Genomic DNA, 20327 nt, shown 5'->3' with positions numbered 1-20327 from the left:
TCGTAGGGCAACGTAAATTAACTTTGTACTGCAAAAGAGCTCATGGCCAACTCGGGCAAAACGGTCAGTTTCGCCCCGCAGCCCATGATGGATAGCACCTCCAGGCCAGGGCTTAGCATGAACATCTCTGTTCGCCAGGATGTCAAAATTCAAGGTGCTATCGATAATGCCATTAAGGTTCTCGTTAGAAAGGGATTTACGGAAGTGGACGCCCACGACCTGGTATCTAGCATCAAGAAGCCTCATGATGAGAAGTATAGAGCCCTTGAAAGGGAGTATTTTCTAGTGAGAGACCGATGTAATTTCTTGGAGCAGCAATTGAATTTAGGTCGGGACCTGGCCCCAGAAGAGTTGATAAGGACAAATACTGTAGCACACATAGATGATTCTTATGCAGGTGAGCCCGTGTTTGCTCCTAGTTATATAGGTGGAACAACACTTCCTCAGTCAATTACAAATCTTAATGCTGGCTTCCAACGCGAACTAGAGGCTCTCCGAGAAGAGAATAAAGTTCTTATTTTAGAGAAAGATAGCATTACTGAGCGTCTGAAGGAGCTTGAGCAGGAGAGAGAGAAGCACTTAGAAGCAGATGCTCACCTCCAGATACTCGCTAACAAGATAGAAAACTATAAGGCGCTACTACTTACTAAGGAAAACTATGCTGCAGAAATAGACGCATTGACACATGAGAGAAACGACCTTGCTGCAGCTCTAGAAGAACTCAGACGCAACGGCCTTCAAACAGACTCCCACCACGAGTCTCAGGATAGTCCTAAAGTCAGGGTCAATGAAGGAGTTGGCACAGAAGACTTGGAACCTGCAATGTCCCAGAAACTCTCTGAGCTTATCAAGCTAAACCAGGAGCTCTATGAAGAAAACCAGATCTTGGCTGCAGAATTGGATAGAGTTTATTCTGAAAATACTGGCAAGTGTCCAGGCGGCCAGGACGAAGAGAACAAGGAGAGTGTGCCAAAGAAAGTTCCCCTTAAGGTACGCCTAGACGTTTCATCGATCACACCAGAAAGCATAACATTTGGGATGACTGAAAAACCAATCAATGCAGCAAGCACTTTGCAATCTACTCGTGGGGGAAGAGCGAAGAATCACCAACCAATCAACCTCACGGAGCTAACTATAGACGCTGGAACAGCGAGTAACTTCAGGGCGACAGACTTCTTTGACGAACTAGCAGCTGAGGAAAGCCAGGTCTGCCCGCCAAGAACAGAGATTCAGGTCATGATGAATAATCCGGGAGATCCTGCTGCTGTGGATATAACCCGAACGTCTTCTGCTGTGTCTCCGGTTTCTCGTGGGGGTGTCGATTATGGTGATTCCAAAAGTATCTCTCCAGCCTATCGGCAGGCTATGGCAGACACCCCAAAGAAGCCCGTTCCTCTCACTGTTAGTCCAACTACAGGCAAAGACACAGGACCGGCATTACAACGAGACCCAAAGGTCGAGCTTTCAGAAACTCAGATGGCAGAGCTTGCTCAGCAGCTGGCCATGCTGGAAACAGAAAAAATCAACGCGGTCCGAGAGATTGAGCAGATCGAAACTGCCTACAAAGCATTACAAGACACACATGAAGATTTACGGAGGCAATATGACGAGCTTGTCCGCAAGTACGCCATTCAGGAGAATAGAATCAACCAGCTTGAGGAGACACACCTGCGAATGCAGGAACTATTCAATATGAAGTCTCCAGACCGGCATATTTCAAGCATTGATGTCAGTCAATCTTCACAGCAGGAAAAAAACGCAAGACCCATTCGCCCCTTGGTGCGGATCCGTGAATCTGACTTGGATGTCTGTGACCTCACGAGTTCAGGGCATCATATAACCGAAGGAGAAAGGTTCTTAGAAGATCCTCCATCCACATCTACCCAGTCTTTTGCAGAGTTACCAGATGGAGATAATAAGACAGGGAAGGTAAAGACTGTCTTAGTGTTGAAGGAGAAGTGCTCGCAATTAGAATCGCAGGTCAACTTTGCGGTGAAAAAGGCCAACACTCTAATGCAGGAAAAGCGTGATTTGGAAGAAGAACTCGAAGAGCTTGATGAGCAATATAAAAGATTGGAGGCTACCAATAAAGAGCTAATTGCAGAGATAGATCGCCTCAAGACGCTTCTCGACAAAGCTCAAGCCGAGGTTCTGCTGTTTAGAACCACCAACGACGGGATTAGAAAGCAACTGAAGGAGCTACTCGTTAATTCTGCCTATTCAACCACATCGGCTTCCAAAGAGGTAGCTCGTACCATGACCAATACCACTCCTTTGACCACTCTTTTGGTAGAAGAGACACGAGATCTGGGCGAGGCCGTTCATAACAACTCACCTGGCAAGGTTTTTGCAGAGGACGATGTTAATAAAATGGTGACTGAATTGGGTGTAGAGCTCGTAGCACTGCGAGGAGAAGCTGACAAGCACCAGGAGGCAGCCACAGTATTTGCCAATGAAATCAGATCTTTGCAGGCCAGGATAGACTCTCTTTATGCAGAATCAGCAGCGAAAGACCACACTTTGAATCAAAAGACAGAGGAAATTAAGGCCTTGTCTGGCAAAGTAGTAGAGCTTCAAGCAGAGATTGACAGGCTCAATGTCTGTATTGCAAAGCTTCACACACAGACGGCTGAGCTAGATACTGTCAACGCAACCAACAGAGAATTGACAGAACAAATACGGCAGCTGACAGCTCAATTAGATAGGTCTAAAATCAATCAGACAGACAATAATAATCAGCAAAATGAGATGAAGCAAGCGACGGAGCTTCCTGTGCCCAAACGGCGTTCGGTTTCTATGGAAACAGAAAAGGTAGCTACTAATGATGTTTCTCTTCTTGTGTCTAATAACGTTACATCTGTTCCTACAACGTTAGCTGGTGTAGATTTGTTAGAGAAGAGCACGGTGAGCCGATGTCCAGATTGCAGTACTAATAGAGAGATAATTGATAGATTAATTACTCAGAATGACCAGGCTGCAGTGCAAATCTCTGAGCTTCAGGAACAGCTGTCCAGCATGGCCTCAACAACTGACATGTGTGCTCTTCTACAGAAGGAAAACCGGGACTACGCTGCATCAAATCAGCATCTGACTCTTCAGTTAGCAGAAGTAGAGCAAGCTTATAAGCATACTACCGAGCTAATTTCTAAGTACGAAAATCAGATACGTCACTTGAAAGAAGAAATGTCCTCCATGGAAAAGCCTCTCCCTGTGGCTTCCACTGCAATGCTCCACAGACCTGTTGTGCCTACAGAGGAAAGATGGACACAACCTAACCAACTGGTAACGGTCACACAGGGGGTCCAAGTGGACACTCAACCCTTCGTATCCACCTTCTCAGAAAAAGAGTCCGGTGGCGAAGACCCAGCAGCGTCTTCTGCTTCCCTGACAATAGATAGATTCTTGGAGTCTATAGCTAAGACAAATCGCATATTGGGACTAGAGCAAGAGCCAGTTACCATTGTCGACGACGTGAAGAACTCAACTACCACACTTGCACGCCTCATTGATCAGCACACAGCACGAATGGAGAAGCGGCTCAACGAATACGCTAAGCTCGTCAATCTTCAAGCGCAATGTAGTAAGGATGATCAACAGGTTCGGATTTCCGAGCAGGCCTTTAGTGTAGAGAGTGCTCAGCTAAATCCCACCAACTACCCCTGTAAAACGGGTCTCTCTCTAGACGTCATTGCGACGCTGCAGAATGAGCTTCGGCTTATTTCTGATCATGTTCGGACAAATAACGAAAACATTTCTTCTGTAGCACGCACCACTGAACTTGCATTTAACAGAGTACGGAAAGCACTTGCTACTCGTACACCCGAGCAGTCTCAAAAGCAGGATGCTCACACAGAAAATGCGGCATCTCCAGAGCTCCTCCTGTATGCGGATCTCCTGCAGGCGCTTCTTGAGAACATCGTCCGCCTCAATAGCAGACTAGATACGATGGAGCAAGACCGGCAAAGCCTTATTGTTGACTTAGCTCTACATCTTGGACTGCCGCAGTCTACAAACGAGACAGCTCTCAAAGAGTACATTCGAGATTTAGCCACGGCAAAGACAACCATCGACCCTGGTGTTTTGATAGAAAATATAGCAGATCTGAAGAAGGGGGTATTAGAAACAAATGTTCAGCTTCAAGCTTGGGAAGAACACGTGCGGGAACACGTGCGCGCAGCATCTGCTCCTATTGCTGCCAACGCCCTCGCTATTTTGGACCATGATAAAAGCGCGTCGTTATCAGGTGTCAAGGCAGATGCCCTAGCCTTGCAGCTGTCTAATATAGATGTTAAACAAGCACATGAGCAGTCTAGTCATCATACAGAGGGCACGGTACCAAATACAGTGGAGCACATCTTGCAGCAAAGCACGTCACACGACATACGGTCCGCTCATGAAAGCATCCAGCAGACACTGAAGAGTATAGTTGACGCCACGAGCAACTGCAACGATGCAAAGCAAAAGTACTTGGAAGAGCAAATTGAGATCCTCGAGGTAGAGAACACACGCTTTAAAGAGTACAACGCTAGCTATGTGAAGAAGCTCGCAGAGCAGACGGAGGAGATAACCCGCCTGCAGAGCATCAATCATCAGCTTTCTCTGAAGATTGCTGAGCACAATTCGTTTCAAGAGCAGATCCAGATGGCAGAACACACCAGACAGGGCATTACAGAGCAAATTCGAAACGTTCGTTCGACACTCATCGAGATCAAGACCTGTATTCAGAGTGATCGCAGTGATGGAGAGGAAAACGCTACTGCTCCAACGAAGGAGAGCAAAGGAATTGAAGCAGTGGAAGAAAAGCTTATAGAGCTGACGGAAAGCGCCTGCAATTGGCGCCTGAAGTATGAAAAGGCTAACGCAGAAAGAAAGGAGATGCGGGCGCGCGCGAGGACAGAAAACGCACTACGGATTAAGGTCGAAAAGGCACATAAAAAGTTGGAGCGTAACTTTGCACAGCTTCAGACTCAGCTGAAAGAAGGAGCCGAGTCTCTTGCATGGCTCAAGGCCGCAACTGCACGGTACATCGAAGCCGTCCAACAAGAGCTTGATAGAATCAACGGGCTGCATCTAGACAGGGATTAATGATATTTACTTCGATATTTGCACAAGAACATAACACATTGTTATAAGAAATGCTGGAATTGCAATCAGAGTCTTTACATTCTCCAACCTTACTGCAGCATTTAGTAGTTTTGTTGATATGAGACTAGACGCTACTGCAGCCCCCAAATATCCGATAACGACCACCTTCTGGGCATGTTCTAAAGCCTCTTGCCTTAAAAATGAACAGATTATCATAGGGATCAGCAGGGGAAGTAGCCCATATGAGAGCGCAGACATGACCGTATAGAGGTCCAGGTGGACTGCTGTTTGCTGGAGCATGGACAGAAGAAACGTTAGAAGAAGTGATCCGTAGATGTACACTCCAAACAGGAAGCCTAGGTGCGTACCGGTCGACTTGGTGAGGAGGTTGACAAAGGTGAACACTATTAGCACGCAAATACCGATAATCATGTCTCCGCTCTGCGCAACTTCGTCTGAGACGGGGACAAAAGGCAGGATGGAGAGAAGCTTTTTCCCCACTAGACGCAGATCTATCCCCAATTCTTGCACCAGAGACCCGTAGTATAGATCCATTTCGTTTTGCTCCGCTGTCTGACGTACTTGTGGGGGTTGCTGCATAGTGAAGCTAGGTTGTTGGAGGGGCGGAGACACCTGTGGGCCTCCTACGGCCTTTTTGCTTTTACCTTCAAACAGCTGCCAGACGCCCTTCTTTTTGCTAGAGTTACCGTTGCTAGGCATTGGCGGAACTAAAGGGCCAGATTCTGTGTCATCACCAACATAGCCTGGTATCATAAGTTTTTACAGTCAGCGCAACGGGTGTCGGCGTAGCTTCAAGGGGCACATAAGCTTTAGATTGTCACCGTAGTACAGAAGGAGCTATTTACATAACTTCACGGGCAACGCTTTCTAATTTAGTCATTAAGGGAGCAGCAGCAACGGCCAGGTCATCATCCTCCACAATTGCGTCGACTTCATGATGAGCACTTATACTAGGGTTAGTAAATACGCTAGTGTTGTTCATAGAATCCCGAGGAGCCGTCACTGGAGACAATTTCATTGAATAAGCCTTCGGGGGGATGACACCCACAGGAAGCCTTGATTGTAAAGGGGTTTCAGTGCGAGCCGAAATAGATCCCTGTTTCGGTTTTGTGGTAACTTGCTCTGGAATCAAGGGGGCCTGGTAATTTAGAGCGGGAACAGACACCGATTCTGGATCGCTTAGACGATTCGGGGGCAAATTGCTAGTCTGAGAAGGCAACTCCTGTGCAAGTGAGGATGTCCCAGCGTGAGGGTCAGCAGGGGGAGCGGTCGCCAGAGCCTCTTCATGTGCCCCAGAAGGCTCCTGAGGCACCGCTGTAGGTGCAGATGTAGAAGACTTCGAGTCCCAATCCAAGAGTATGTCGACAGGGACGAGATAGTGCTCTTCACAGCTTTCAGGAGACGCGTCACAGTGAACAGGATCGCCCCTCGCAAGACGGGAAGGGTCAAGGTTTTCAGGCAGGTAAGCATTTGCAACACGAAGATTTGAGAGGATTGCCCCAACTGTAGGCCTATCATCGGGGGACGGCTCCAACATCTTATTAATAAACCTGGCGAGTTCTTCGGAACAGGCGATAGGGATCGGTCGCTTCAATCCCTTCTGCTCAGTCAAGAGAGTTGCTTCCGTGTGGGTGTGGAAGAGCTTGCGGCCCTGACAAAGCTCATAAAGACACGTACCAAGACTCCACACATCTGCCGGAGGCTTGAAGGGACAATACTCCGCTATTTCTGGGGCTATGTACCCCGCATCTGAAATCACGCGGTAAGGGTCATAAACACCTTCCAGGTTGTGTCCAACCAGGCAGCAATCCGTGAGAACCGCGCGTCCACCGGGAGTAAGTATAATATTGGTGCCCTTGACATTTCGGTGGTAGATACGGTTGAAGTCGTAATGACGGCTGTGTATGTAATTAAAAGCCTCTGCAACCTGACGGATGATCGACCAAACCAGTTGCTCGGGGCAGTGCTTCTTGAGTATGTGGTATTTCTTGGCAACATTACTAAGGTTGCTGCCGGGCAGGTAGCTTTGTACTATAGATATCAGTTGTCGCTTCTGATCGCGAAGAATAGCGTGTATGCGGACAATATTGGGGTGGTCGAAAGCGGAAGCTTCTATCGCTGCCTTTATGAGGCCGTTGACGGCGTCGTCGCTCAGAGTCGCATAGGTGATCTCCTTGGCAACAAGGGTGCAACCATCTGAGATCCTGGTGACCATATAAACCCGGCCTAGCCCTCCACCGCCAATTTGGCGCCCGTTCCTGTAGTATTTACGTATTTCAACATCTTGAAGTTGCATCTTCCCTGAAAGCAAAATCCTTTTTTAAATGCGAGGACTACCTCAAACTAATCTCTGATAAAGACCGCCGAACGGGCCTGAATTAGAACAGGGTTATGCCGCATATCTACCACAGAGCAGCGGACATTGACATTCTCTTGAAGGAGCGCATTCACAAGTACCTCCAGGGTCTTGGAGTAACCTAAGCCCGTCAAGTTCACTGGGAGCTTGCCAGGCGCCGGGCCAGAGGCGTCGAATAGACGCTCCAGAGTACACATTTCTGAGATGATGCAACCCAGGGACCAGGCATCAGCCATTGCACCGTAGGGCTCGCCTGCAAGAGCCTCGGGGGCCAGGTATGGGCTCGGAGCAAGGCGATCCATATGCCTGCGGGGAAGCTCTTGCTCTTCAGCCAGACGAAGGGTTGCAAGACCGATAAGCCCGTTGAGCTTCAGTAAGATGTTCTCTGGCCGCAGGTTTCTGTGCACAATTTGGTGGACTTCTGCTGAGTCGGTCTTGTATGTCTCATGCAGATAGGCTAACACGTCCGTAAGTTGACCGAAGATCTCTAACACCCGTTCTTCGGGAATTCGAACGTTTGCCTGGCTATACTCTGAGATCATTGTGGCCAGGTCCCCGTTGTCAAAGAGTTCTATCACGGTATGCCAGGTACTTGTTAGGGGGTTGTTGTATACAGACACCGTCTTTGGAAGACATCTATGAGCAAGCCTTGAGAACAGGTTGGCCTCCTTTCGAAGCATCGCTAACAGGGCTTCAGAGCTACACTCTTGGTCTGGTCCTCCATAGACCACCTCCTTAACCGCGTAGAGATCCCCAGAATCCGGAGGAATGCAAAGGAATACCTTTGCGAAACGGCCTTCTCCAATCAGTGCCCCTTTAGTATAGTCGGACTCGAGTGTATGAGCCATTCGACCGTCTTTTTAAATTCCTAGAAAGAACTTTCTGTCGTACTATGACGTTTCTTATACCCTTCGAGGCTCCTGAGTTCATTGTTGACGACTCAATTGCCACTATTTCACGGCTTTTCTGTCAACGAGCCCTGAAGACACCAAGAAGACGCTGTCTCGGTACACGCGAGTTCCTTGCCCGGAACGATGAAAACCCCGAGGCACGGGGTGATTATGAGTGGTACTCGTATCTTGATGTTCTTCGTATGTCCAGTGAGCTCTTCTATGGATTGCAAGCAATTGGGATCAAGCAAGGAGACCATGCGGGGATCATGTCAGCTAATAGGGTTGAGTGGGCGTTGGTAGATCTAGCATGTAGTGCACTGGGAGTCGTGACAGTCCCCATCTATGACACCCTCTCCTTGACTGATACTATTTTCATAGCCAACGACTCCCATGTCACAACCGTCTTTCTTACTCTCGATACACTTCACACGTGGAGCACTGCTGCGCTCAGCTGCCCCATGGTCAAGACTGTTATACTTTTCGATGATAGGTATGACGACAGATGGTTTCTCCACAAGGCCTGGGCCCACGCTACGAAGATTAAGCATCCTCTTCCGTCATCTGTTCCAGTTGCTTATAAATCTTTTGAAGAGTGCGATGCTGACGATAGAGTAGATGGGATTGCCTTTGAGCGAGCCCTTACTCCTGCAGAGAAGGCCCATAAGGCAGGAACCAAAATTCGCTATCCACGTCGCCTTGTTTGCAATAGCATTCCATCTGAGCAGGTTGATGATCCATTCACTTGTCAGTACACCTACCTTCCTTCCCTAGAAGTTTCTCACGATCTTGACAAGACTGGTTCACCAATTAATGTGTTGCACTTGGTGAGCTATACGCTGCACGGAGTGATGGCCTGTGGCCGTAAAGCCTCTGCTTACCGTGGCGTCGACTTCAGAAAGGCGTACCTCAGTCCAGATACACTGATCACACCTGTGTATGCCCTAGACCTCACAGGGCCAGACGATCTGATGACATTGGTCTACACATCTGGAACTACTGGAAACCCAAAAGGAGTTAAGCTGACCCAGGGAAACGTCCTCTGGACTAGTGCATCAATGGCTGAGCATCGGGTTGAAAAGCGCCCAAATGTGCAAGAATTTAATCTCTCTTACCTTCCTAATGCGCACATTTATCAGCGAGTCATTCAGGGGGTCATGTGGTACTGTAGCGGTGCCACGGGCTTCTGGTGCGGCTCTATCAAAGGATTGACAAATGATATCCAAGCTCTGCGTCCCACTATCTTTATCGCCGTGCCGCGTATCCTCAACAGGCTCTTCGAAGGAATTATGGCCAGCATTGAAAAGCTCTCAGTATTTCGGAGATTTCTTTTTTTCTTGGTGTTCTCAACCCGGCGTAAAGCCATGAGGCGTAACACCAGCTGGCCCAGATGGACAAATATATTCTTCTCAGCAACAAAGGCTCTCTTGGGAGGCCGCTGCTCTCTTTGCGTGACAGGATCTGCTCCTCTTTCACAGAAAGTTGGCGAGTTTCTACATATCGCATGCGATACACAAGTGATAGAAGGCTGGGGGATGACTGAGACGGCAGCACATGGGACGGTTCAGTCCATAAACACGAACCATTGGGGCTATGTCGGTGTGACCCTGGATAGTTCCACCAAGATACGCCTTACCTCTGTCCCTGACATGGACTATCTTGTGACGGACAAGCCAAACCCGCGCGGAGAGGTCTGGATCAAGGGGCCCTCGGTCTTCAGTGGCTACTACAACGACGACGCCAAGACCAAAGAGACGCTCACCGAGGACGGCTGGTTCATGACGGGAGACATAGGGGAATACGATAGGTCCCTTGGGGAACTGCGTCTGATTGACCGCAAGGGCTGTATTTTCAAATTATCTCAGGGAGAGTTCATTTGTACAACGACCATTGAAAATACTCTGCTCCAATCTAAACTTATAGATCAGTGTTTTGTCTATGGTGACAGACTTCAGTCATATCTGCTTGCTATCATAGTGCCAAACTTTACCGAACTTCGAGCTGTTCTCTCTGCGACGCCAGGCACAGTCAAGGACCTTGCCCATCTATCTAACAGCGAATTAGTTATCAAAGAAGCGGCAATAATCACTATACTGCGCGAGGTCGATCAAGCATGTGTAGCCCGCAACTTTAGACCCTATGAAATCCCAAGGGCTGTGATCTTAGAGCATCAACCTTGGACACAAAAAGATGAATCTTTAACACCTGCTCTGAAGATACGGCGAACAATGCTTACCAATCGTTACAAACCTTGTCTAAGTTCTCTCTATCATCATATAAATAAAATATCTTCTCACAAACCGTCTATGCAACAAATCGCGCTCACCGTCATCAAGGTAATTGACGGGGCTACACTGAGCGAGGTCTCAACGCAGATCACAGGGGCGTCTGGGCTCTCGGAAATGAGTCGTCAGTAACAAAGTGAATAGACTATCTCTTGCTAGACTATCTTTTGCTAGCGTTTTTCAATTGAATTTAGAAATAAATGGAGGACCTCAAGGACATATGCGCCCAGGCCATGCACACCGTTCTTGGAGATCACATTGCCCCTCTCTCGGCTCAGGAAGGCTGGAAGGAGAGCATGCTCGGCGTTTTCACGTCCCCTCTTGTCACGCCGACCACAAACATTAAGTACGGGCACTATCAGTTCAACAGCACGATGGGCATTGCTAAGCTTATCAAGGATCTTCACTACGATGCACTCCCGTCAAATCCTGCCGAACTGTCTGGTCTCTTCACTCAAGCAATGCTTTGTGTCCAAGACAAATATGCAGAGGAAAAGGGGTGCCCCAAGCCCATAGAGGCAGTTAATATAGCAGGCTGCTTCATAAACATTGCACTCACCCCTGCATATTTGCTTTCGAAGTGCTTTGACATCTACATGGCCGTGCCGTTTGGGACTCTGCCAAAGCCTCCCACTCTACCCAGAAAACGCGTTGTCGTCGACTTTTCGTCACCTAACGTGGCAAAGTCTATGCACGTGGGTCACCTGCGATCAACGATTATCGGGGACTCTATTTGCCGTCTCTATGAGTATGTGGGGTATGACGTCCACCGCATCAACCACGTGGGCGACTGGGGCACGCAGTTCGGCATGCTCATCACTCACCTAACGGATATGCATCCAGAGATAGCTGATGCTGCGGCTCACTGCAGGCGCATAACAATGCTTCCAATCGACAACCTTGTGGCCTTCTACAAAGCAGCAAAGGAGAGATTTGACAACGATCCAGCCTTCCAGAAGCGGGCCTATGAGGCTGTTGTCAAGCTACAACGCCTCAACTTGGCAGAGTTTTACCTCTGGTGCAAGATTTGTGACATCTCTAGGCACGAGTTTCAGCGCATTTATGATCGCCTAGACATCAAGATTGATGAGTTTGGAGAGAGTTCCTACAAGTTCAAGCTGGGCACCACTGTCGCGCGGTTGAAAAGGCTCCACTTGACTCAGATGTCCGACAAGGCAACTGTCATACCAATTGAGGGGATGGACTATCCTCTCATCATCGTCAAGTCCGACGGCGGCTTTACTTACGACACAACAGACATGGCAGCTATTTATCACCGCACCCAGGTCCTTCACGCGGACAAGTGCGTGTACGTTGTTGACGCCGGCCAGTCGAGTCACTTTGATCTTGTTTTCAAAGCTGCTGAGAAGGCTGGCTGGATCACAAAGGACCAGGCCGTGCACGTCCCATTCGGGGTTGTGCTCGGAAGCGATGGCAAGCGCCTCAAAACAAGAGCAGGAGAGACCGTTAAGCTGGAGGATTTGCTCGATGAGGCGGTCACGGAGTCCATGCGGCTCCTTGAGGAGCGCAACCGTGACCAAGAGTTCAGCCAAGAGGAAATGCGCCAGGTTGCAGAGGCTGTCGGCTACGGAGCTGTCAAATATGCTGACTTGTCCTCTCACAGGATTAAGGACTATAAGTATGACCCTAAGCGAATGCTCAATCTGAAAGGAAATACTGCGGCATACCTGTTGTATAGCTTTACGCGAATCTCGTCTATCTGTCGCAAAGCCGGAATCGATCGGGAAGAGCTCTACACCAGTGACACTCTCAGGAACTTGTCTATCACAGAACCCTCTGAAATTAATCTCTTAGTTGCGCTGTTGAAGGTCCGTGATACCATTCTATTTACTCTAGAAGATCTGTGTCCGCACCGTATTTGTGACTGGGTGTACTCTGTAGCCTCCGCGTACACAGACTTCTATGAAAAGTGCCGAGTCATTGAGACTTCTGCGTCTGGGGACAGCGTCTGCAACAAATCTCGTCTTGTCCTGTGTGAAATGGCCCGTCAGAGCCTCCGCCTGGCATTCCACTTGCTTGGAATCCGTGAGATCGACAGAATGTGAGGCTGTCTACACGGTAGTGAATTTTCTTCGAATGACCGATGCTAGACAACGTACTGCTTGACGGGGCTGCGGCTCCTCATCGTAAATGCGGGACCGTTGTTGCGCAACTTGTAGTCATAGGCTCCAGGGCCGGGGATATCTGCTTGCGGTATTCGTACAGGGCTCCTCGTTCCACCCATGGAGAAGGAAGGACCAGTGTTCTTCAGCTGAGGATTATATGCCCCGGGGCCGGGAGACTCTGTACGGGGTTTACGCACTGGACTTCTCCCACTCAGCGAAAAAGATGGGCCCGAACTCTGAGGTCGCGGATTGTATGCACCAGGGCCAGGGGTGACGGGGCCTTGCTTCGGAGTCTTGGAGCGGATTCCAAAGGAGTAAGAAGGAGAGCTACTCGTGACATATGAGATGTTTACGTCGTACATCCCAGGTCCAGGCACTTCACCAGCTGTCGCTGTATCTTGCGCTATGCCACTCCGGTTGGTCGCACGTGTTCCAAGCAAGGAATAGGAAACTGCAGAGAGTGCGGTCGAGCGGGACGCAGATCTAGAATTCGACCTACTAGTTTGCCTCATTCCTGACTGAGAGAGAGAACGAGAGGGGCCTATAGAGAATGAGGGGCCGTGACTCTTAAGCTCCAGACCTGTCGAGTTGTAAGCTCCAGGCCCTGGGGTTACGTCGGTTTGATAGTTAGAAGCGCTTAACTTAGTGGGCACGCGCTTATGGAGACGAGACATGTTCTGAGCCACTGCAGAGATGGTTGCTGATGACTCCGAAACTCGCTTACTGCGAGCTCCAGCCGATTGGGACCTAGAAGATGAGCGTGCAGAAGTGAAGCTGCTCGGTATGTTATACGCTCCTGGTCCTGGGCCCTCAGAAACATACTCATAGCAGCTCATAGCAAAATTGAAATTTGCAACAATTTTTGTTCAAAAACACTGGGCAATCTGTATACGCCATGCCAGAATGGAACGATGTCATCTCAATCGGGCCTGGTCCGGGCGGATATTGTCCAAAAAGCACAAACGACGGTCCCCGCTTCACAATTCAGAGGCGCTACAACAATTCGGCGGTAGAGTCATCTCCGGGGCCAGCTGACTACACACCAATCCTTCGCAATCCTGGGCCTGCGTTCACTATGAGGAGCCGTACAAGCCAATCTAGCATACAGTCCACGCCGGGGCCCAGTGATTATCATGGCAACGCCCTCGCACTCCGGCATCGCTCCCCAGCGTACCGATTTAGCACCCAACCTCGGAGAGCACAGTCTGCTGTATTGCGTGAGCGAAGCCCCGGACCCGCAGATTACCATATCCCAAGCATTGCTGTAACACATCGGTCTGCGAGAGCCTCAAGCATCTCGGGCCGTCCCCGGTCACCGCCACAGGATGCCACTCCAGGGCCTGGAGATTACCAGGTGAGCATGACGCCTCTCTGGCCCCGCATCCACGGAGGGACGATAGGCATGCGGCCTGTCTCCAGTCCCGCAACAGGACCCCTGAGTCTCTCTGCCCCTGCTCCCGGCCCAGCAGACTACACACCTAAAGTTCCTGCTCGGTGGTGCTCGTCATCTGGGTTCACGTTCGGGTCTCGACACAGGCAGACGACAGAGACATTAGGCCCAGGGCCGGCTGGATACCACCCTAGACTGCTCAGAAGAAGCGCACCTGCATTCACGATCCAACGGAAAGGTAGGTCACTCAACGAGGTCTGCGAGGGGATTCAGACGATTTCTCCCGGGCCAGGGCATTACCATGTTGGTAGTTTAACATTAACTACACGCAGAGCCCCTGCGTTTAGCTTTTCAAGGAGACACTACATTTACCAGAATATAGTGACCTAATACATGCGTAGCCTGATGTTTCTTGGCGGAAACTTTCCTCTGGCTTTCCTTTAGCTTTTCCGCCTCGTTAAAAAAGATGCCCGAAAAAATATCATGTTATCCTCAACCGCCCATGACCCAGTAGCCCGCAACATCCCGTCCACCACCCTAAAGAAGACTATGCACACCGTAGACCTCTACCCGCGGGCCGGGAAGTCGACAGGACCCGTGGATGCATACCACAGCCACATCAACGCAGTTCACATAGTTCCCTCAAATCCCTGCTACGCTGCGACCGGCCACATCCATGAGTACGGGGATTACACACGTGTCAAGGCCCCAGAACTTTCCAAGGCCTCTCTGGTAACGACGATGTATCCTGACCCAATTAAGTATAGCCAGCTGGACGCTCCGCCGATTAACGAGTACAAGGCATCGTCGTTCTATGACGCCTTCCCACGCGATAAGGCGTCCATCGCTCTTACCCGCAGGAGCAGCGGCTATGGGAAGTTTGGCGGCGCACCGTACAATGAGTGCAGGGCAGAGTCTTCCGTCAGTGGTATTGGGGGAGCCCAGACGAAGAGCTACAGGCGATCGTCTGTGGACAGCGTGAACCGCCTGCTGTCTTCTCAGTACACTCTTGGCTCTACGGCAGGCTCGTTCCGCGACGGCTGCCTTTCGGAGTCTGCCCTCCGCAACTACTCTAGCATCAAGTGCTACCCTACAACCATGGAGTCCTACAGTACAGGGCGTGTCAACACGCTGGCTGGACGCAGGTTCTCGGACCAAACATACACTGGACTGAATTTACATAATTACAATACTACAACGTTTTTCAAGAGCACAGCCGGCCAGATTTTTGCGTAGAGGACCAGCCTGCACCGGTATGGGACCGCAGAGTAAACCAGGGCTGGTATTCGTTGGTGCCATTGGACCATTTGCGTGTAGCCCGGTGCTTCCGCGCGCCAGCCGCAAAAATAGAATTCAAAAAAGGATGCCTGGGTACTCTCTCATTACCGATGGACGCCACGGCTCGGCAATCCGCTCACTCACCCCGCTAAAGAACCGTGTCCGTGCTCGGCCAAACGGTGCTGCTTCACTCCTGACCCCATCCGGAGGCAGGTCCACCAGCTATTGCGAACGGAGGAGCCCGGGGATGTCCAAGCCAAGCCTTCACGAGTCCATCCTCCGCGATTCGTTGGCAGAAGAGCTGGGCCTCACTGCCTCGATGCGCGTGCTGCCCGAAAGGAGTACCAGGACCAACTTATTTCAGGCCTTGGACAGTCAAATGCAAGAGATCAATGCGCAGCTGACGGTACACCCTGACATAGAGGTACCCAAGTACACAAGAAAGGACTTTTACGGCGCGGATGTGCCGAGAGATGTCGCCCCCTCTTACTCTGGTGCCGTCACAACCACAGAGCCCGGCTATCGCCGCTCACCTGTCTCTCTGTCTGGGGAGTACCGTCCTACGAGAAGCTACGTGGATAATAGCCACTCTGGTCTGAGTGGTAAGCCGTTCCCGGAGCTCCTGCAATTCAACCAGGGGGATATCAGTGACTACAATCCCATGGGTGTCTATAGCTCTTGTAGCGTTATTAAGAACCGGGCCCTTGCGCAGTCCAGCTACAATCCTGACCTGTTCCCGGACGCCCTCATAGGGAAGCCGAAGGTCGACACAACCAGGGTGATAACCGCTCCTAAAAATAATGGGACGCTTAATGGGCCTCTGCGGTACAGTTCAGAGTATGAGCATGGTAATGCACGAATTGAGCTGGGGACTTTCGACAGAAGCGCAACGATACGCACCATCGGCAACGTCACTCAGAACGCCACTTCTACTAGCCGCCCTCTAACAGTGAGCACCCTCTCTTGAGCGCCTCCTATGGGCTGTCAACAGACTTGTAAACAAACTCGTCCCTTACTTCGCCTAGCCACAGCTTCGCTTCTCTGATTTGCGTGCGGAGCTTCTGAAAAACTAAATAAATTTTACCCCCACCAAAAATTCCACGCAAGCATGTTCAAGACCTCTGCAAACCTCCTTAGTTCTGGGATACCAGACCAGCCCTTTATGAGTGTTAGCGCTTCGATGTCTATGACGTCCACACAGGGGGGTCGCACGCGGGCCCGGCCTGATGATTTTGCACGCCAGTTGGGAATAGAGGAGGTTGAGCCACGGACATATACGCGGTCGAGATCTCAGGGTCTTCCGATCAAATTTCAAAGCGTATCAGGCCTTACAGGGCCTCCCTCGCACTATGTTGTGGAGAATCCTCTTATGGACCCCAGCTTGCAGCACAGTGCTGCGGCCCAGATGGCAGACCTGGAGCCTTCGTTTAAGGTAGAGCAATTCTTTAAGGTCGATCATTCCCCCAAAACAACCCGCGACCCCGAGACGTTGAATGTACAAATTCTGCGAAAAGAGGGGGACGGCACCACTCAAAAGGATCACCACCTCACCACGCCGACCAAGCGCGCAGCTACCAGACGCACACCAGCCCTGAGCGACCCCAATTACATAGAGAGGTACAGGGATAGATTGGTGGCCCCTGTTGACTCTCTGAGCGTAAAGAAAGAAAGTATGATGAAAACTATCGGCTCCAAGAAGCAGAAAACGCGTGTGGAAGAGCCACAACATAACGATGAGTGGTTCAAGCGCCAGCCTACATCAACCACAGCACACACATTCATGTTTCACGCAAACAATATAAACAAAGATATTCGTGAGCATAGGCGTGAGGTTGACTATGTCCTGGCTAAGGACCCTGTGAACCTCCACATAAGCACGTTCAAGCGAGGAACCGATACCCTGCTGTATGATAACCGCGTGGACTCCGTCACGGGTGTGTCCACGGGGTCTTTGCTTCCGACGTCATCATACTTAACTTCTACGCCGATCACAAACAATCTGCGTGCTAACCTGAGTAAGATATCCAAGCAGGGCTCTAGAATCAGCGATTTTTGACGCTTGCAAGAGTGAATTTGCAGTTCCTCGGATGCTACCAAATCTTATCTGATATTAGAAAAATGGCGAGTTGGTTCAGAACAGGAGTGACCAGTCCTGGTCCGGCTGCTTACAGTATTAGGCGAGACTTCGATCCTCGAGGGGCTCGCATAGAGAACGAGCTGAGACCCTCAACCAATCCCTTGCTGTCTTCGAGGTCCACGACTGTCAATCTTTTGAATAGGAGCCAAAGCCCTGTTAACCTGACGCACACTGAGAGGAAATCACCTGGGCATAAAGATCTTTCTCTCAAAAGGACTACTAAAGGCTCTTTACTCCCTTCTCCTTGGTCAGAAACATATCGCAGCACGTCGCCTCCTGCAAAGGAGATTACGTATTCACTTAACATGCGTCGCAGCCCGGTAACCCAAGTAGTATATAACGTCACGCCTTGCCGGCAGGCACACAGCAGAGCTGCTTCTCCTCTATACCGCTCTGGATCCCTTAGCATTCCCCACATACGCTCTCAATCACCACCTCAAGCATCTCGGTTTGCCCTCACTACGCAGAGAACACAGCCAACCCTTTCCACCTCTTCTGGCCGTCTTTCAAAGCCCTGCACGGGTCCCGCCTTTTCGATCAAGGGCCGGGAGATCATGTGGCAAGAGGCATGGGGACTCATGCTGAGTGCAGCAGCTAGCCATCGGTAGTGGTTAGTTGCTCGTTCTTTTCGGAAACAGCCTGTCCCTCCACGGTCGAATTCTCTTCTTGAACAAGCTTGCGTAAGCGTTTAATAGCAGCCTTCCCTTGCCGTAGATTCTCATCATTATCGGGATCCAGTTCCTTGAGTTTGACGGAGAATTGTGCCGCGGTAGTCAGGTCGTTGGCCTGTAGAAAAATCAAGAGTCCCGTCAAGCATGCAGCATAAAGCCCTCCGTCAGCAGCTTTTGAAAGGCACACCATAGCTATTCGAAGTTCACCCAGCTTCGCGGCTGCAATACCAAGTAGCCATTGGGACTCATATGCCCGGGTGTCTCCCATGGCTGGGGAAAGGATCTGGAACGCCCTACAGTAGTCACCTAGGCAGATGTACACGTGGCCCAGGGCACGCCTACAAGGTTCAGACGTGGAGTTCAACTGAAACGCACGAGTAGCACAGACGAGAGCGGCCTCTAAGTTGCTTAACGAGACAAACACATAGGTAAGATTAGCCCATATGTGCGGATCCTTGCTGTCCCCTTTAAGGCTTGCTGCCACTCTGTATTTCAACAAAGCAGTCCGTGGGTCCTTAGCTTGAATTGTGTACCCAAGAGAGAAAAATGCCGGACTGAAAATAAACGAGTCTTGCGGAGTAGAGAGAGTCATGCTGCTTCTACATGCCAGCTGCTTTTGTACAGCTATCACTGCTCTAGAGAAGCATTCGAATGCATCATCTAGAGAGTTCAACTTAACGTACAAGAGTCCCAGCTCAATGAGCACGTTGATGGACTCTGGTGATAATGCTATAATATCGTTCATTGTAGCTATAGCCTCTTGCGATTTGCCGGCTGCTGCCTGTAGCTCTCCTATAAGTTGCTTCGCTTGCAGTGTTGGATGAAGGTCATATGCCAGAAAAAGATGTTTTTCTGCTGCATGTCTGTCACCCATGCGGAAGGATGCCAATCCTCGCAGTTGATGTGCAAGCCAGGGCGCCCGACCTTCTGTTGAAATTATGCTATCACACTGTGCGATAACAGAGGGGTAGTTTCCTTGGAGATAGAAGCACTTAGCCAACTCTAGAGTGGTAGACTGGTCGAAGGGGTCTAGCTTCTGGGATGCAAGAAAGGAGCTTATCGCCTCGGATATTCTGTTGAGTGCACGCAGAGCCAGACCCTCTGTGTGGAGCAGCTGGTGCGTGGTCCCACGCTTCTTCTCTACTGCGATAGACGAAAGGCACTGCTCGTAAAGACCTGCATAGTAGAGATTGAGGGGCATTCCCTAGACTCGTTGGAAATAGAAGTCTGAAATGAGTGATTACATTGCAAGAAATATTGCAGCGGATTTAGCGTAAGGGATATAATTACTTTTCCCATGTCATCTATAGACAGCCCCGTCGCTGTTGAGAAGTGTCCTGCAGGGGCGTCCTTCTGGTCGATGCTTGGACAGGTTGTGGCCGTCGTTTTTTCGTCTATAGGCGCGGCATATGGCACAGCAAAGGCCGGCTCGGGGCTTGGTGTCGCTGGTCTGATCAATCCGGCCCCCGTCACAAAGCTTACTCTTCCAGTCATCATGGCAGGTATTCTGAGTATCTACGGGCTGATTACTTCCTTGTTGATTAACTCGCGGGTTCGTTCGTACACAAACGGCATGCCCCTTTACGTTTCATACGCACATTTTGGAGCGGGGCTTTGCTGTGGCCTTGCTGCGCTGGCGGCAGGGCTTGCTATCGGTGTTTCTGGAAGCGCTGCTGTGAAAGCTGTCGCCAAACAACCCAGTCTATTTGTTGTGATGCTTATTGTATTGATATTCTCAGAAGCTCTTGCCCTCTATGGTCTTATCATAGCACTGATTTTGTCCACGAAAAGCGCAGACAGCAATTTTTGCGTGAATAATGTCAATCAGTAAATAGGATTATCCCCGCTGAACCATCTCAGCACACAATGTTTCCAGATCTATCACACCATCAACCGTGCCGCAGCAAAGCGTTGTTAAATCGCATTCTTGGTGGATCTGATCTTGTGACTAATTCTTACACTGTGAGCCGACCCAGGTATCCAGTTAAGAAAGGTTTGCTAGGGGGCCAAAGAGGATCGGCATATAGTTTAGAAATTCCATAAACAGAAAACAGCTCTCTCTATTGGTTTAGCTGCAAGCTCCCTCTG

The 20327-nt window shown here is 50.1% G+C and overlaps 14 protein-coding genes across 14 annotated transcripts; 9 read left to right on the top strand and 5 right to left on the bottom strand.

The window, feature by feature from the left end:
- Positions 1-42: 42 nt before the first annotated feature.
- Positions 43-5085, top strand: GL50803_008564 (Coiled-coil protein; the record flags this gene model as incomplete). Its single annotated transcript, XM_001708462.1, has 1 exon — positions 43-5085. One exon carries the CDS (start codon positions 43-45, stop codon positions 5083-5085), a length of 5043 nt encoding a protein of 1680 aa, XP_001708514.1.
- A 6-nt stretch (positions 5086-5091) lies between these two features.
- On the bottom strand, positions 5092-5859 carry GL50803_008565 (Yip1 family protein; the record flags this gene model as incomplete). The annotated part of the gene is made up of 1 exon (XM_001708464.1): positions 5092-5859. One exon carries the CDS (start codon positions 5857-5859, stop codon positions 5092-5094), a length of 768 nt encoding a protein of 255 aa, XP_001708516.1.
- An 88-nt stretch (positions 5860-5947) lies between these two features.
- Positions 5948-7402, bottom strand: GL50803_0026199 (Kinase, NEK; the record flags this gene model as incomplete). The annotated part of the gene is made up of 1 exon (XM_001708465.1): positions 5948-7402. One exon carries the CDS (start codon positions 7400-7402, stop codon positions 5948-5950), a length of 1455 nt encoding a protein of 484 aa, XP_001708517.1.
- A 47-nt stretch (positions 7403-7449) lies between these two features.
- On the bottom strand, positions 7450-8310 carry GL50803_002082 (Kinase, NEK; the record flags this gene model as incomplete). The annotated part of the gene is made up of 1 exon (XM_001708467.1): positions 7450-8310. The coding sequence occupies one exon, from the start codon at positions 8308-8310 to the stop codon at positions 7450-7452; it is 861 nt and encodes a 286-aa protein (XP_001708519.1).
- A 44-nt stretch (positions 8311-8354) lies between these two features.
- Positions 8355-10769, top strand: GL50803_0030476 (Long chain fatty acid CoA ligase 4; the record flags this gene model as incomplete). The annotated part of the gene is made up of 1 exon (XM_001708468.1): positions 8355-10769. The coding sequence occupies one exon, from the start codon at positions 8355-8357 to the stop codon at positions 10767-10769; it is 2415 nt and encodes an 804-aa protein (XP_001708520.1).
- A 68-nt stretch (positions 10770-10837) lies between these two features.
- Positions 10838-12703, top strand: GL50803_0010521 (Arginyl-tRNA synthetase; the record flags this gene model as incomplete). Its single annotated transcript, XM_001708470.1, has 1 exon — positions 10838-12703. One exon carries the CDS (start codon positions 10838-10840, stop codon positions 12701-12703), a length of 1866 nt encoding a protein of 621 aa, XP_001708522.1.
- Positions 12704-12744: 41 nt separating this feature from the next.
- GL50803_0010522 (SHIPPO repeat domain-containing protein) lies at positions 12745-13599 on the bottom strand (the record flags this gene model as incomplete). Its single annotated transcript, XM_001708471.1, has 1 exon — positions 12745-13599. The coding sequence occupies one exon, from the start codon at positions 13597-13599 to the stop codon at positions 12745-12747; it is 855 nt and encodes a 284-aa protein (XP_001708523.1).
- A 59-nt stretch (positions 13600-13658) lies between these two features.
- Positions 13659-14543, top strand: GL50803_0029227 (SHIPPO repeat domain-containing protein; the record flags this gene model as incomplete). The annotated part of the gene is made up of 1 exon (XM_001708472.1): positions 13659-14543. The coding sequence occupies one exon, from the start codon at positions 13659-13661 to the stop codon at positions 14541-14543; it is 885 nt and encodes a 294-aa protein (XP_001708524.1).
- A 93-nt stretch (positions 14544-14636) lies between these two features.
- On the top strand, positions 14637-15389 carry GL50803_0010524 (uncharacterized protein; the record flags this gene model as incomplete). The annotated part of the gene is made up of 1 exon (XM_001708473.1): positions 14637-15389. The coding sequence occupies one exon, from the start codon at positions 14637-14639 to the stop codon at positions 15387-15389; it is 753 nt and encodes a 250-aa protein (XP_001708525.1).
- A 127-nt stretch (positions 15390-15516) lies between these two features.
- GL50803_0017468 (uncharacterized protein) lies at positions 15517-16398 on the top strand (the record flags this gene model as incomplete). Its single annotated transcript, XM_001708474.2, has 1 exon — positions 15517-16398. One exon carries the CDS (start codon positions 15517-15519, stop codon positions 16396-16398), a length of 882 nt encoding a protein of 293 aa, XP_001708526.2.
- Positions 16399-16539: 141 nt separating this feature from the next.
- Positions 16540-17487, top strand: GL50803_0010527 (uncharacterized protein; the record flags this gene model as incomplete). Its single annotated transcript, XM_001708475.1, has 1 exon — positions 16540-17487. One exon carries the CDS (start codon positions 16540-16542, stop codon positions 17485-17487), a length of 948 nt encoding a protein of 315 aa, XP_001708527.1.
- A 62-nt stretch (positions 17488-17549) lies between these two features.
- Positions 17550-18176, top strand: GL50803_0029229 (uncharacterized protein; the record flags this gene model as incomplete). The annotated part of the gene is made up of 1 exon (XM_038046030.1): positions 17550-18176. The coding sequence occupies one exon, from the start codon at positions 17550-17552 to the stop codon at positions 18174-18176; it is 627 nt and encodes a 208-aa protein (XP_037902387.1).
- On the bottom strand, positions 18163-19440 carry GL50803_0010529 (TPR_1 Tetratricopeptide repeat protein; the record flags this gene model as incomplete). Its single annotated transcript, XM_001708477.1, has 1 exon — positions 18163-19440. One exon carries the CDS (start codon positions 19438-19440, stop codon positions 18163-18165), a length of 1278 nt encoding a protein of 425 aa, XP_001708529.1.
- A 96-nt stretch (positions 19441-19536) lies between these two features.
- Positions 19537-20070, top strand: GL50803_0010530 (Vacuolar ATP synthase 16 kDa proteolipid subunit; the record flags this gene model as incomplete). Its single annotated transcript, XM_001708478.1, has 1 exon — positions 19537-20070. The coding sequence occupies one exon, from the start codon at positions 19537-19539 to the stop codon at positions 20068-20070; it is 534 nt and encodes a 177-aa protein (XP_001708530.1).
- Between the last annotated feature and the right edge of the window lie 257 nt (positions 20071-20327).

Source organism: Giardia intestinalis, chromosome 5, assembly GCF_000002435.2.
Source record: "Giardia intestinalis strain WB C6 chromosome 5, whole genome shotgun sequence".
Lineage (NCBI taxonomy): Eukaryota > Fornicata > Diplomonadida > Hexamitidae > Giardia > Giardia duodenalis.
Note: the sequence above shows the minus strand (reverse complement) of the source record. Positions and strands in the feature narration are given on the sequence as shown.